General features: G+C 39.7%; 1 protein-coding gene across 1 annotated transcript; it reads right to left on the bottom strand.

Moving 5' to 3' along the window:
• Positions 1-563: 563 nt before the first annotated feature.
• On the bottom strand, positions 564-10,367 carry LOC107039797 (protein jim lovell). The gene is made up of 3 exons (XM_015259608.1): positions 10,250-10,367; positions 6,752-7,056; positions 564-4,861 (listed from the first exon to the last, which is right to left on the bottom strand). Exons 2-3 carry the CDS (start codon positions 6,943-6,945, stop codon positions 3,010-3,012), a joined length of 2,046 nt encoding a protein of 681 aa, XP_015115094.1. The 5' UTR covers positions 6,946-7,056; positions 10,250-10,367; the 3' UTR covers positions 564-3,009.
• Positions 10,368-14,060: the final 3,693 nt, after the last annotated feature.

The raw sequence follows: 14,060 nt of genomic DNA, 5'->3' as shown, positions 1-14,060 counted from the left end.
TAACTGCTGTTAATGTGCATTAATTTCTGTTTTGGAAATTCATTTTTTGTGGTTAAGGGTTTCACAAGATGGCGGCCAGGGGATTCTTTTGTTGAAGAACTGCACTGAATTTTTTTAGATTAGAAAGAAAACAAAATGGCGGATACTATCGTATTATTCCACTGCCCGCCATTTTATCCATCACGTACACAAAATGGCGGACACTTGAGCTTTTAAATTTTTCCTCCAGTCCTTTCCCCATTTCTTCATAATTTACTTTTGACCAAAATTTTTCAAAATGACAAATTTATTCTCAATCTCCCCTGTCCGCCATTTTGTTCACCTCAGCCACCCAAAATGGCGTCCACAAAGACAGCTGCTAATGCACATTAATTTCCATTCATAACCTCAAAAAAATAATTTTCCAAGCCTTCCTCAAATTGCCAAAAACCCATTGCTCACGCATCCTCACATAATCCCATTAATTAATAATCAATAATATCATTTTGTATTGTACAGGCTCACCCCCTCCCTGAAAAAGCCCGTCTCCTCTTTCACGATTCCCTCAGTTGAATCTTTTATTGTTTCACAAGCCCCCACATCTCCCCACCCTCCAGTACCAACCCTCACGAACGAAAAGAAAAAAAATCGTAGTGTTTATTCTGTTCAATAATTTATGAATTACGTTTCTCTGTTTAATAAGTTTTATTTCCTCTTTCAATATGCAATTTTTTTTTCTCTTTCACATTCTCAATTTTTAGCTATCGTAGATTTGTCTGTGGCTATCCCTGATGTGTTATTTACCCTGCGCTTCCGTCTGGTTGTCGAAAATTGGTATTATTTATCATCATTTTTACCATTAATAATTTTTTTTCATTACTTTTAAAATTATTTAGTCGCCAAACTGTGGTCTACGATTTCGTTATTAAATTGTCCATTAATTAACCTCATTTTCACATTTTAATTAATCATTAAAGCGATTTCGCATTTTTTTCGATTTTAATCATCATTATTTGGTATATTTATTTTTACTCATTTATTATCCGTCGAGAGAAAAATAATAATTAAAACGTCATGTATCTCTTTGGAAAAATTCCCCTCCAAATAATTTCTTTTTTATTAAAAAAAATGCACGAATTATGTTTTTTTTACACAAAAAAAGTCCAGTAAAATTATGCAAAAATTATTTACAGAATTAAAAAAGAAAAAAAATTAAATACTTTTTTACATTGCAGCGAGTATTGCACTTGACCCTCATTGTGCTAATTTTTCGCGGGAAAATCGTTATAATTTAAATGTTTTTTTTTCTTCATATTTTTTCTCATTTCAACTTTTGCCGTCGAAAAAATGAATGAGAAGTGAGTGAAAATCATGTCATAGGGGTGCGTTTTTTCTTACATTTTTTCATTCAACGAAATTCTTAGGCATTGTGCGAGCCCAACCCCCCCACCCTAACCCCTTTCAAGAAGTTCCCTTTCAATTTAACCGTTTGCATCTCCCGTAAAGGCGAAAAAAAACGTTAAAGAAGGCGAAAAAACGGGGAAAAAAATCTCTTAAAAGGAGAGAGTCATCTTGTTTTCCTTCCGGGTTTCCTTTCTTGTGCGCCGATCCACCGTAAGGACGTGAAGGATACATTATTTCTCCTGTTCATAGTAACAGAAATGAAGAAAAAAAAGTTTTCAAATAAACGAATGAGAAAAAATAAACTCCATCTTTGATGTTAGAACGGGAGAAACTGGCTTTGTTATTTGGTATGTTTGGTATCGTATATTATAAAAAAAAAGTCAAACAAAACGTTCCGATAATAATAGCATTGATATATCGTTATTACACTCCATGAAAGTGGAAAAAGTATCTTGCGGTGTTCAGTACGCTGTTGAGAATCCCGTAGATGTAACTCGAATGTCAGACCCGACTCAATCGATAGTCGGGAAAATTGCCGATCCCGAGTTCTAGTCATAAGTCCGTTTTGCCCCTCCATTTTCCTCAAACCACCAAATTCAAAAATCCTCCCGAAAAATCCAATTTCCGCGATATTTTCAAAACTACCGGGGCAAAACAGGTTTATGACCAATGTGTGAGTTCGGGGATTTCCCCAACTATCTATGATAGCCCTCACGACTTGCCTCCCCCGTCTCATAACCTAAGAATCAACGATGAAACAAATGCCGCGAAATAATTTTTCCAAACTGTTAGGTAAAAGTATCCTGCGGTGTTCGGCGCACTGTTAAGAATTCCGTAGATGTAACTCGAACGTCAGACCCGACTTAATCGATAGTACGGAAAATTTCTGATCCCGAACCCTGGTCACAAGTCCATTTTGCCCCTCAACTCCCCTCAAACCACCAAATTCGAAAAAACCTTCCAAAAAAACCCAACTTTCGTCATATTTTCAAAACTACCGGGGCACAACGGGTTTATGACCAGTGCGTGAGTTCGGGGATTTCCCCAACTATCTATGACAGCCCCCATATCGCCCTTCCGCCCTCTCATAACCTAAGAATCAACAAAGAGTCAAATGCCGCGAAATCATTTTTCCAACCTATCAGGCAAAAGTATCCTGCGGTGTTCAGCGCACTGTTAAGAAACCCGTAGATGTAACTCGAACGTCAGACCCGACTGAATCGATAGACCGCAAAATTTCCGATCCCGAACTCCGGTCACAAGTTCGTTTTGCCCCTCAACTTTTCTCAAGCCACCAATTTCAAAAATCCTCCCGAAAAACTTTCTTTTCGCAATATTTTCAAAATTACCGGGACAAAACGGGTTCATGACGAGTGTTTGACATCGGGATTCCCCTACCTATCTGTTACAATTCCCACGCCGCCCTCCCCACTCGGCCAACCTAAAAATCTCCAACGACGAAAAACCCGCCACATCATTTTTTCGACCAAGTAAGCAAAAGTCTCGAGAAAGTCAGTCTTAGATCAAAAAAAAAACATTCAGCCCTCTCCCCCCTTTCGAATACGAAAACGCTGGACGTCGGTACAATTACAAATAAAGATAATCCCTCAGTGCCCTCAGCCTGTCTCATTCCGATCCATTCTGCTGCAGTAACGCCGGAGCTGATTGTGGTGGTTGAATACTGTCATGTTGACTGGGCGATGGTGACCGACTCTGTTGTCCAAGATCACTGTTACCCCCGCCCCCACTGCCGCCCACCCCCTCGAATGCCTTTTGTTCACTAGGCGGTAGTAGATGAACCATGCTAACAGGAACAGGAAAGGCAGCCCCAAAATCCGGAAAGAATCCCTGGGGCAAATTGCCGCCAAGAAGAGGATGATGGCTGTAAGACTCGTCGCCAGGATGAGGCATCCCAAGAGGATGTCCCATCTGGGAGGGTGGCTGAATGGCCTTGACATTGTTGTTCAACGAGTTCATGACTTCGCCGGTGGTGGCGCCAGTGCAGTCCCTCCTGAGTTGCTCGAGCTTGAGACTCTTTCCGTACTTTCCCCTGACGTACATGAGCAGGCTGTTGTAAGGGATGCCGAAGAGCCGGCTGGCCTGTGAAGTCGTCATCTTCTTGTTCCAAACATGCTGCAACGCTTCCGTGAGTTCAGCATTGGTCCACGACCTTGGCGGTCCACCCCGCGGTGCGCTGTGCTGTCCCTTGGGCCTGCCAATGGGCATTCCCCTGCCGTGCTCCGACCACCTCCTAGTCGAGTCCCCATCCCCCCTGTGCTTCTTTGGTTTCTTGGTGATGTGATGACCCAGATTACCACCGAACAGTCCCTGAAAGGCCTCCGGCTTGAAGCTATCATGCAAATCCGTGAGTAATGTACCTCTCTCCAATCCACCACCATGTGGAAACAGTCCGCCACTGGTCAACGGTGACACACCATCCATGGGGAATACCGCGACAGATCTTCTTGTTGGTGTCATCTGCTCCTGATGATAATGCGGATTACGATTGTGCCCCTGGGGACTGCCGTCCCTGTGTGCCATTTGGCTCTGATGATTTGGCAGCCATTGGGCGGCAAACTGGCCTAGTGACGTCAGGTACTCGCTTGGATGATGTGGTGGGGTTAGGGACAGTGACATTGAGGGTAAACCTGGGGTAGGAAGATCCTGCAAGGAGCCGTCCGGATGGAGGCTTGTACCGGTCATTGGTGAGCCACGCGGACTGCTAGCTGCCTCGCTCTCAGTCTTGATGCCCTGTTCGGAGGGAAGCCCTGGGGAGAGGGAACGCTTCATCGAGAGATTCTCCGCGGTCTCCTCGCGATTCGTCGGCGTTGACGGTGGATTCGTTTGGGATGGGGTACGCGGCGCCTGGGGTGGCGGAATCTGTGACTGACCTGGGGTTTGGCTGCCTGTTGGCTGACTCGGGTTACTTGGCAGGGCTCCAGTCAGGTTGAGACCACACGGCGGACTCAGGCTCGCGGGTGGATGCGGTCGCGACAGATCCTGGGGGATCAACTCCCCCGATCTTCTTCTTGGTCGTGCCTGCTTCCGCCGTGGTAGGAGCGGCGAGTTGCAGGACTCGCGTAACTCGCGGAGGGAGAAGTTCAGGTGACCCATGTGGGGGAGGCGGTCGCGATCCCGATCGCGGTCACGGGTGAATATCGTTCGCGACTCGCGTTGAATCGAATCGGTGTCCGCGTCGTGATCACCTTCTGGGCTGAGGCGGTCGCCCAGGAGGTCGGTGGGTGTCTCCACTGGGGTGTCGGGAGGCGATGCTGGCCGAGGCTCGGACGAGGCTAGACCACGCACCTGGAGACTCTCTGCTGCACGCATCAGACCCGGAAGCTCTTCGCGGCCGACACGCACTTCACCCCGATACATGAAGTCTATCAGGGCGGCAACCTCACGACCTGGGAAGTCTTTCAGGACTATCACCGGGTGTTTGCATGGGTGCTCAGCGAATATCCTCTCGAAGAAAGGACTGGAATGAGAAGAAAGGGGTTACGTAGGACTAGTGGAGGGGGGAAAGGTATTTCTCACTCTGGCGGTGCCAGCTGATACATCTTAATACAATCATTGTACGGAGTATATTATATGAGGGAAACGAAGCTTGATGAGACACTGCGGACAGTGAACGAATGAACAAGCAATGATTCAAGATGGACACGACTTGAAGCGAGACATTTCTTTTCTCGAAAACTTGAGGCAATTGTGCTTATGGTTGCCTTGACCAGGAAAATGTTGGTTGATGAAATTGATGAAACTAAGGCTTTGGATCTTTGTCTAATACATGGCTAATCTAAATCTTTCGATGGTCTACGATTCTCGAAAGGAATTTCTCAGTCTTGTTGACTTTTCGCGATTTCGCAAAAATCTTTTTTCATTTTTCTCTTGTGCGTAAAGTTGATTTTTACGCACGCTCCGCGTGCGCTCGCTTTCGGTGTGCGTTGCACACCTCCGGATCAAAAAACACTTTTATATCACTAGGTGCAATAAACCGCGAACACTCAGTTAGATCGCGGTTTTCGGGCCCAGTGACATAAAATATTGCTTCTCACACGTCGATAAGTTTCACCTGAATGTGATTGTAAGCCTCGCCTTCGGCACAGATTACACAGTCACATTCATTAGATAATACTTTTATCGCCTGATGACATAATGCACTATTATTTCACTAGGTCCAATAAACCGCGTATCTAACCTCGATCACTCAGTTAGATCGCGGTTTTCGGCCAGTGACATAAAATATTGCATCTCACACGTCGAGAAAAATATTATCTGAAAAATGTGATTGCAATCCTCGCCTTCGTCACATAATACTTTTATCGGCTAATGACATAATGTACTATTTTACGGACTAGTATCGAAATATACTATTTTAGTGTATTGCCTCAAATTCTCGGGTAAAAACGGTCGTCATATTGTGTTTTCCATCCGAAATTTCTCCCGGCATTGATTGAGAGCATTATTACACCTCTAGCATTTTTGAAAAAAAAAAAAAAAAAAAAAAAAAAAAAAAAAAAAAAAAAAAAAAAAAAAAAAAAAAAAAAAAAAAAAAAAAAAAAAAAAAAAAAAAAAAAAAAAAAAAAAAAAAAAAAAAAAAAAAAAAAAAAAAAAAAAAAAAAAAAAAAAAAAAAAAAAAAAAAAAAAAAAAAAAAAAAAAAAAAAAAAAAAAAAAAAAAAAAAAAAAAAAAAAAAAAAAAAAAAAAAAAAAAAAAAAAAAAAAAAAAAAAAAAAAAAAAAAAAAAAAAAAAAAAAAAAAAAAAAAAAAAAAAAAAAAAAAAAAAAAAAAAAAAAAAAAAAAAAAAAAAAAAAAAAAAAAAAAAAAAAAAAAAAAAAAAAAAAAAAAAAAAAAAAAAAAAAAAAAAAAAAAAAAAAAAAAAAAAAAAAAAAAAAAAAAAAAAAAAAAAAAAAAAAAAAAAAAAAAAAAAAAAAAAAAAAAAAAAAAAAAAAAAAAAAAAAAAAAAAAAAAAAAAAAAAAAAAAAAAAAAAAAAAAAAAAAAAAAAAAAAAAAAAAAAAAAAAAAAAAAAAAAAAAAAAAAAAAAAAAAAAAAAAAAAAAAAAAAAAAAAAAAAAAAAAAAAAAAAAAAAAAAAAAAAAAAAAAAAAAAAAAAAAAAAAAAAAAAAAAAAAAAAAAAAAAAAAAAAAAAAAAAAAAAAAAAAAAAAAAAAAAAAAAAAAAAAAAAAAAAAAAAAAAAAAAAAAAAAAAAAAAAAAAAAAAAAAAAAAAAAAAAAAAAAAAAAAAAAAAAAAAAAAAAAAAAAAAAAAAAAAAAAAAAAAAAAAAAAAAAAAAAAAAAAAAAAAAAAAAAAAAAAAAAAAAAAAAAAAAAAAAAAAAAAAAAAAAAAAAAAAAAAAAAAAAAAAANCTTACCTGCAGGCACTGAGGACGACCTTGTGCGCCCTGATACTACTGTCCGAGCACACGAGAGTGACATCGACGAGTATTTCAGCATGTAGTAGTGCTTCAAATGCCTGCAGTATGTGTGTCTGATGATTGTTCCATCGCAGTGAATAGTGTGACTGCAGTGCCATACCACCGTCGGGACTCTCCGCGGTGCTCGACATCTTTTTGACTTATTTACACGCGTCGGAGCCACCTTGTTTTATTAAACGTATTATTTGCACGTTTAATACGTCTCTTCAACGATGAATTATCTATCATCGATTACGATCTATCTGAAATTGGAGGTAAAACAATTTTGTTAATTCTTTTGTTTTTCATAAAATTTCATTTTTTTGCGGATGAATAGGGAGGGGGTGGGGAGGTTATGATGATGTCGGTGGACAGTCAGGGAAATTTTCGATTCGGTTCTCTGGTCATCAATCGATTTTTATCGATTAGAACTCCGGATAATGATGGAAAAAGAAAACAATTTTTTTTTCACTCGTTAATTTTTTTGTTTGAAATTACCCGTTAATTAGTGGAGTAAAATGAAGTATTTGTGGGTCGTTGGATCGGTAACTCCTTTGGCTTTCCAATACCACCATTTCCGGTCGATTTTTATCAATAGTTTTTTAGATAATTGACTTTGAAGTCAACGAAATCAATTTCTAAGGAAAATTAATGACTCACAATCTCTATTTAGGAGTTTCTGGGGGCAAAAGGGGTTGTTGAGGGTTAAAAATGACCCCATCGTATCCTCTACGAAATTTTCGATCCGATCGACATCTCAGCAATCGATTTTTATCGATTAAAACCCGAAATAATGACCTAAAAGTTTAAATCCAGGGTTTTCACTCATTAATTGGATTGATTATAATTACGCGTTAATTAGTGGAGTATAATGAAGTGTTTGTAGGTCATTGGATCGGGAATTTCCCTGGGTTTCCAACAAAACTATTTTCGCTCAATATTAGTCGATAGTTTCCGAAATAACAGTCGTTTAAATCAACAAAACCATTTTCTAATGAAAATTGATGATTCAAAATTGCTTTTTGGGGTTTCTGGGGGCCAAAGGGGTCGTTGGAGGTTGAAAATGACCCCGCCGTGTACTCCACGAAATTTTCGATCCTATCTACACCTCAGCAATCGATTTTTACAGATTCTAATCCGAAATAATGACCCAAAGGGTTAAATTAATTTTTTTCGCTCATTAATTTGATTGATTGATCATAATTACACGTTAATTAGTGGAGTATAATGAAGTATGTGTAGGTCATTGGATCGGGAATTTCCCTGGCTTTCCAATGAAACTATTTTCGTTCAATTTTAATCGATAGTTTTCAAAATAATAACCGTTTAAATCAACAAAATCATTTTTTAATTAAAATTAATGACTCAAAATCGTTATTTCGTATTTTTCGGCGGTGTCTGGGGGGTCGAAAACGACCCCATCATAAAGTCCCCAGAATTCTCCATCCGAACAAACAAAAAATCCCCCGTTTTGCCCCATTAGATCTCACAACTCTCCCGGAAAACGATTTTTCATTTGATTTTCCTGCGAATTTTCCTCGAAAAATCGTGTTTCCTCGGTATTTTTGGAAATAAACACGGAAAATTGATCGTCATGTTGACTTATCAACCGCAAATTGTCCCTGGCTTTTCAACGGCGCATGTATCACAACGCTCGACCCGACGTTTCACCCCGAATCTCACCTCTTCACACACCTCTGACGATCTGCATTAAACACACCGACTCGGGTAATCTCTTATTTACGCAAGCAATTAATTACTTGTTTAATTAATTTCCCACAAGTTCCGGATTTTCATCATTCAATGGGTCATTTCCCAATGATATCAATGACAAAAAAAACAATCAATCAATCAATTAATTAATTGACATATAATGAATTTTTTAATTGAGATAATAGCGGAGAGGATTAAAGTTGATTGAGTTGGCAATTTCATGGGGATTATTAATGCATTAAAATTTCCTCTCAATCTTTCATTTCAGTCTTTAGTTAATATTTCGTCTAGACGTTAGACGATAAAATTTATTCAGCTGAATAAATTGATCATTTATTAATGGATTCGTTAATTGGTTTATTGATTGAAGGGAAAGAAACGGGACATTTTTCCGGGTGAAAATTGTGTCCTTTCGTGTGACTTTTTCTACTGGCATTCACGTGTCCCTCGAATATCAGTTTTCATTTTTAATTATTCTTATTTTGATAAGGTACGTCCCAGGTATATTTTAATTCACCGGGCGCTCTAATAACACGAACACGTCACTGTGCGCAACGAAAACTGAAGAAGAACTTTGTTGTCAAACTCACACGTGCCGGCGCGTGATGAAAAAAAAGGTATCATGGGGGAAAAATATTACAGCGAAATACAGGGTTTTGTACAGGATACTGTGTTTATATTCAGCCTGGGTTGTCCTTCAACTTGTCGTTCTTTTGTCGGTTAGTGACATGACGAGTGTGTGGAGATGGTATATAATTTTCGGATGAAATCGATCTGTTAGTCCGGTAATATTAATTGGAGAGAATCAGGCAGATGTAGGTGATAACACAATTTTTGCTCAACTAAGTTGTTTTTCGATTTCTCAATGAAAAAATGCCCCAAAAGTGAATTTTTGCATTTTTTTAAAATTTTAATTAGGAACTTTATGATTTTTTCTAATGATGAAATTTTTATGTGGATGCAAAAAAATGTAAAATTTCGGTACTTGAATGCAAAAAAATGATGATTTTTTTACGATAAAATTGTTATAATTTTGAATAAAAAAAATGTTTTCATAATTTTTTTGGAGGCGAAAAATTCAAAATTTTTGGAATTTAATTTTCAATATTATTAACGCAAAAAATTGCACATTTTTCGACACTGGAATATGCAAAATTGATGTTTTTTTGACGATGAAATAATAATTTTAAATGAAAAATTTTTTTTCATAATTTTATTTGAAGATAAAAAATGCAAATTTTTCTGCATTTGAATACGAAAAATTATGGATTTCCATACGATGAGATAATTCTAATTTTGAATGAACACTGTTTTTTAATATTTTTTCAAGGCGAAAAATTCAAAATTTTTGGAATCAAATTTTTGTCAAAAAACAATCAAAATTTTTCATTACTGAAAAAAAAATCTAAAAATTCTCATTACAACAATATCCGGGCTCTGCTGTTCATTTCACAGTCACCCGAATATGGTAAACGTCAGTGACACACACACGTACCCGAAAAAATAAGGTAAAATCCTAAAATCACCGAGAGTGAGTCTCCCCCCTCTATATTTTTCTGCACGCGATAGCCAAATTTATTTTTCTCGTTTATCAACTCATAGCCTCGTGACTCGCGGCGTCGCGCCACGACCGTCGGGGATCGATCAAACTCGGTATTAATTGCGTCCCCAAACTCAAAACAAACTTCCGCCAAAAAATTACCCCAATTCCCACTCCCCATAAATCTTTAAAAAAATACATACATATTGTTTCAATCGCCGGTAAGTTTCCCCGCGTGGCAGTGTTTCGCGCCACCGAAAATTCACCAGCTGACTTGCCTCCGCCGTCTCCCCCCTCAAAATCCCCCCTCGTCCCCCAAAAACGTCATTTCTCACATTCAAAAAAAGCCCGCGAAAATAAAAAATCACCAACTGAAAGAAAAAATCCACTGAATACACCTCAGCACACGTTCTCCACAATTTTTTTAAAGTCACAGCTCCAAAACGCGCCCACTCCCCCCATCCCCCCCAATTTCATCAACTCTCGAAACAATTCGCACTAGTCCCCACACAATATTGCACCACAGCCCCAAAAAATAACTAGAAACCACTGAAAACTCCCCAGAACGTCACCAAAAATCTGTTGCACACCCGCCACTCTTCGTGACAGCGACACAAACCGAAAAAAAAAATCCAAAAAATTTCTTCAAAAAATCCTGACCCCCGGTGGGACTCCCGAGTTGTTGCTCGTGCGAGTGAAACGTGTGTTCTGAGGTGGGGGGATCTGTATTATCGTTTTCAAACGAGACGGCGTCGGCGACTGCCGATGAGTGAATGCGCTGTGACGTTAGGCGCCCCACCTAATACCCCCGGTGTACTGTACTTCCCTTTCCCATACACACGAACACACACGTACACATCCCCACCCCAAAGTACACATACACGTACGGGTGGCGTTCGGCGAGCGTGTGTGTGGGGAGGGGGGCTCCCAACTCACTTTCTATCTTCCACATTCACATCCCCCCTTCGCCCCCCCGCCCCGTCCCCACTACAGCCGCTCACTCACTCCACCTGCCCACACGAGTGTGACTATGTACTGCGACTCGGCCTCCTTAACCCCGCCCCCCTGTCCACCCATTTCGCTCACCCACCCACCCACTTGGAGAACTCGATGAGGAGTTGATTCTTCGGGTGGATTTTTTTATCGGCGGTGTTTTCACGGGTTTTTTAACGGTTTTTCGGGGTTTTTTTTAGGGGGTGAAGGGGTTTTTGGAGGGGGGCTAGGGGCGGGGGGCTGGGCATGGGCGGAGGGGGGCAGGATTCGGGGGGAGGGGGCTTCAGAGGGATTTTTTGGGGGTTTTCTTTTTGGTGGTGACAATTGAGGGGTTGGGGTGGGTTTGGAGGGAAGGAGGGTTTGTTTTGGATTTTTCATTTTTGAGGGGAAAATGAGGGTTTGGAAGGGGTTTATTGCAATTTTTGGGTTTTTAAGGAGATTTTTTTGCGAGGGATGGAGCAGTCTGAGGGGGTTTTCGGATTTTTTGGGAATTTTTTGACGGAAGAAGGGGGCTAGGGGCGGGGGGGCCGGCATGGCCGGAGGGGGAGCCAGGATTTGGGAGGGGGCCGAGAGGGATTTTTGGGGGGTTTTTGAGAGGTATTTGTTTTTTAAATTGAAAGGTTGGGGGGTTTTGAAGGGAAGGAGGATTGATTTTTTATTTTGCATTTTTAACGGAAAAATAAGAGTTTGAAATTTTTTTTTTATATTTGTGGGTTTTGGGGAAGGAGAATTTTTTGCGAGGTATGAACGGTTCGGAGGGGGTTTTAGGTTTGGGAATTTTTTGACGAAAGAGAGGGATGTGGATTTTTCAAAGTTTTTGAGGATTTTCTCGCGTTTTTTCAAGTTCAAAAAATTAGAAAAAATGTGTGTTGAGCAAGAGGAAAGGGAAAGAATCAGTGTGATTTTTAGAAGAGGAACAGTTTTTTGATTTTGCGTGAGTTTATGAAAAATTGGTCCATATTTTGGGGTTGAAGTTCAGTCGTCATAAGAGTTAGAAGTAATTGATAAATTTTGGAGATGCTGCGGAAGGTTGACATCATCTCTCGCGATTTTTGGAATTAAAAAACTGCTTGTTGCATTTTTTCCAGAAATTATTTCTGATATTTTTTGGGGTTAAAAAATAATTGAACAATCAGACCCTATCATCAACACCTTAATGACTTTACTCATCGTTGAAAAAGCCCTTTTCGTGGATAAATACCATGAGGAAAAAACATTTGGCACATTTCACAAAGCTTCAAAAATATGTCTCAAATTTTTTCTTCCGAAACTAACCTTTAAAACTCAAAATTTCTATATTTTCTCACAACCTAAAATCCAAAAAAGTTCTCAAGAATTAATTTTCGAAAAATGGCATATTTTTGCTTAACCTTCCATACTTATTTCAAAATCCGTTCCCTCCCCCTCCCTTTATCAAAAACCCCCGCAAAACTCACCACGTCTCCTAACCTAAAAATTCGCAATTCCCATTTCCCGATCCCCAAAAAAAAATTTCCAAAAAAAAAACATCCCTACCTTGATTTCGAAACCGTCGATGAGCAGGTCCCTCTCCCTCCCAAATCCTCAATCACAAACACCCCACACCCCACACAAAAATTTTGGCACTTGAAAATCACTTCCCCGCCCTCAGTGTCGTGCACCGGGTCTCCTCCACGTGAGCTCCCGAGCTTGACCAGTATCCCCCTGGTACCACACGCTCCCCCAGGCCTCCATGCACCACAAAACTCCACAAGTACCACCAGTTAACCTCAAAGGTGATAACAAAAAATCTCCACTCCACTAAATATTCAAATTTCCCCGCGCACACACGAATTTAAAAAGAAAAACTATTATTGGGTGTATGTACAGTTGGATCCGGCTGACTCGTAGTGCGGTCGCGTTATGACTGCCCTTCGCAACCGGTTCGGCTTTGCCCGGTGGTTACCAATGTTGAAGAGAAAGAGACGAAGGAGTCCCACCTCCTTTGGCCACCTCCATCCCTGGGTACCAGCCCACTCGGACCCCCTCTCCCACCCCCCTTCCGCGCCACGTTCTTTCTCACTCCGCTATGCCGTATTTCCACGTACAGTATATTCCTCGGTCGCACTGTTCCGCTCTGCTCTGGACTGAGCCGCTGTTCCCCCTCCACGTGGGACACCAGGTTTTTCCGGTAATGTCGCATGTTGAGGATATTTACACATGATGTTGAGGACTACAAATAATTTATTTATCAACGGAATTCGAGAAAATTTTTTAGGTGATCAAATTCCTGACTGTTGTGGAACGATATTCGCACTTTACGCAGAATGTTGTGAAATCTTTCTTGTGATGTTGCATGCGGAGGCAAACGCTGGCGGTCGATGTCGGATGATTCATTAATGGAACATACCGTAAAATGTCTTGTATTCTGGACTTTTGTTTACATTCCGCGGAGTTGACGCACTTTACGCAGAATGTTATGTCGTCTTTCCGGTAATGTCGGTATGTTGAGGAAAATGTTTACGCTTGATGTTGTAAGACCATTACCTACTGAAAAATTCGGGCAAATTTCTGTGTGATAAAAAGTTCCGTTATTTTTGGACCGACATCGCAGTCTATGTATGGTACATCGGAATTAAAAATATTGTGTCCTCATTAGGCCGAGGCAACATCATGTTTTTTCGATGGGCTACTATATTTTCGTGTGAATGTCGAATACGGAGGAAAATGCATTCACAACCTGATGTTGTCAGATTTATGATTATGGTTACCATCTGCCATTCCTGGTCAGTATTGGGTTTTCTGAATAATATCGCATATTAAGGAAAATGTGTTTACACCTGATGTTTGCGGAGGACTTACTGACGGAAAATTCTGAGAAAATTTTGTATGACGGGTTGGAAGAGGGGCGGTAATGGTGGAGGCACTGCAGGTTCTAACAAGTATTCAATAGTCATTTTAGCCTGTGATATTTTGATTTTCTCGTGCGGATTTTGGGAGTTCATTCGTAGGTGGAAAATTCGAGAAAATTTTTTTCAGTGATGAGAGGCGGGGGGGGGGATG

This window comes from Diachasma alloeum, unplaced genomic scaffold (assembly GCF_001412515.2).
Source record: "Diachasma alloeum isolate Michigan unplaced genomic scaffold, Dall2.0 Dall_scaffold_00307, whole genome shotgun sequence".
In the NCBI taxonomy this organism is placed as follows: Eukaryota; Metazoa; Arthropoda; class Insecta; order Hymenoptera; family Braconidae; genus Diachasma; species Diachasma alloeum.
The sequence above is the reverse complement of the archived record's forward strand: the minus strand, read 5'-3'. Positions and strand labels throughout refer to the sequence as shown.

Coding starts and splice junctions, on each gene's coding strand:
- LOC107039797 (XM_015259608.1), bottom strand. CDS start 6,945: ATGTCGAGCACCGCGGAGAGTCCCGACGGTGGTATGGCACTGCAGTCA.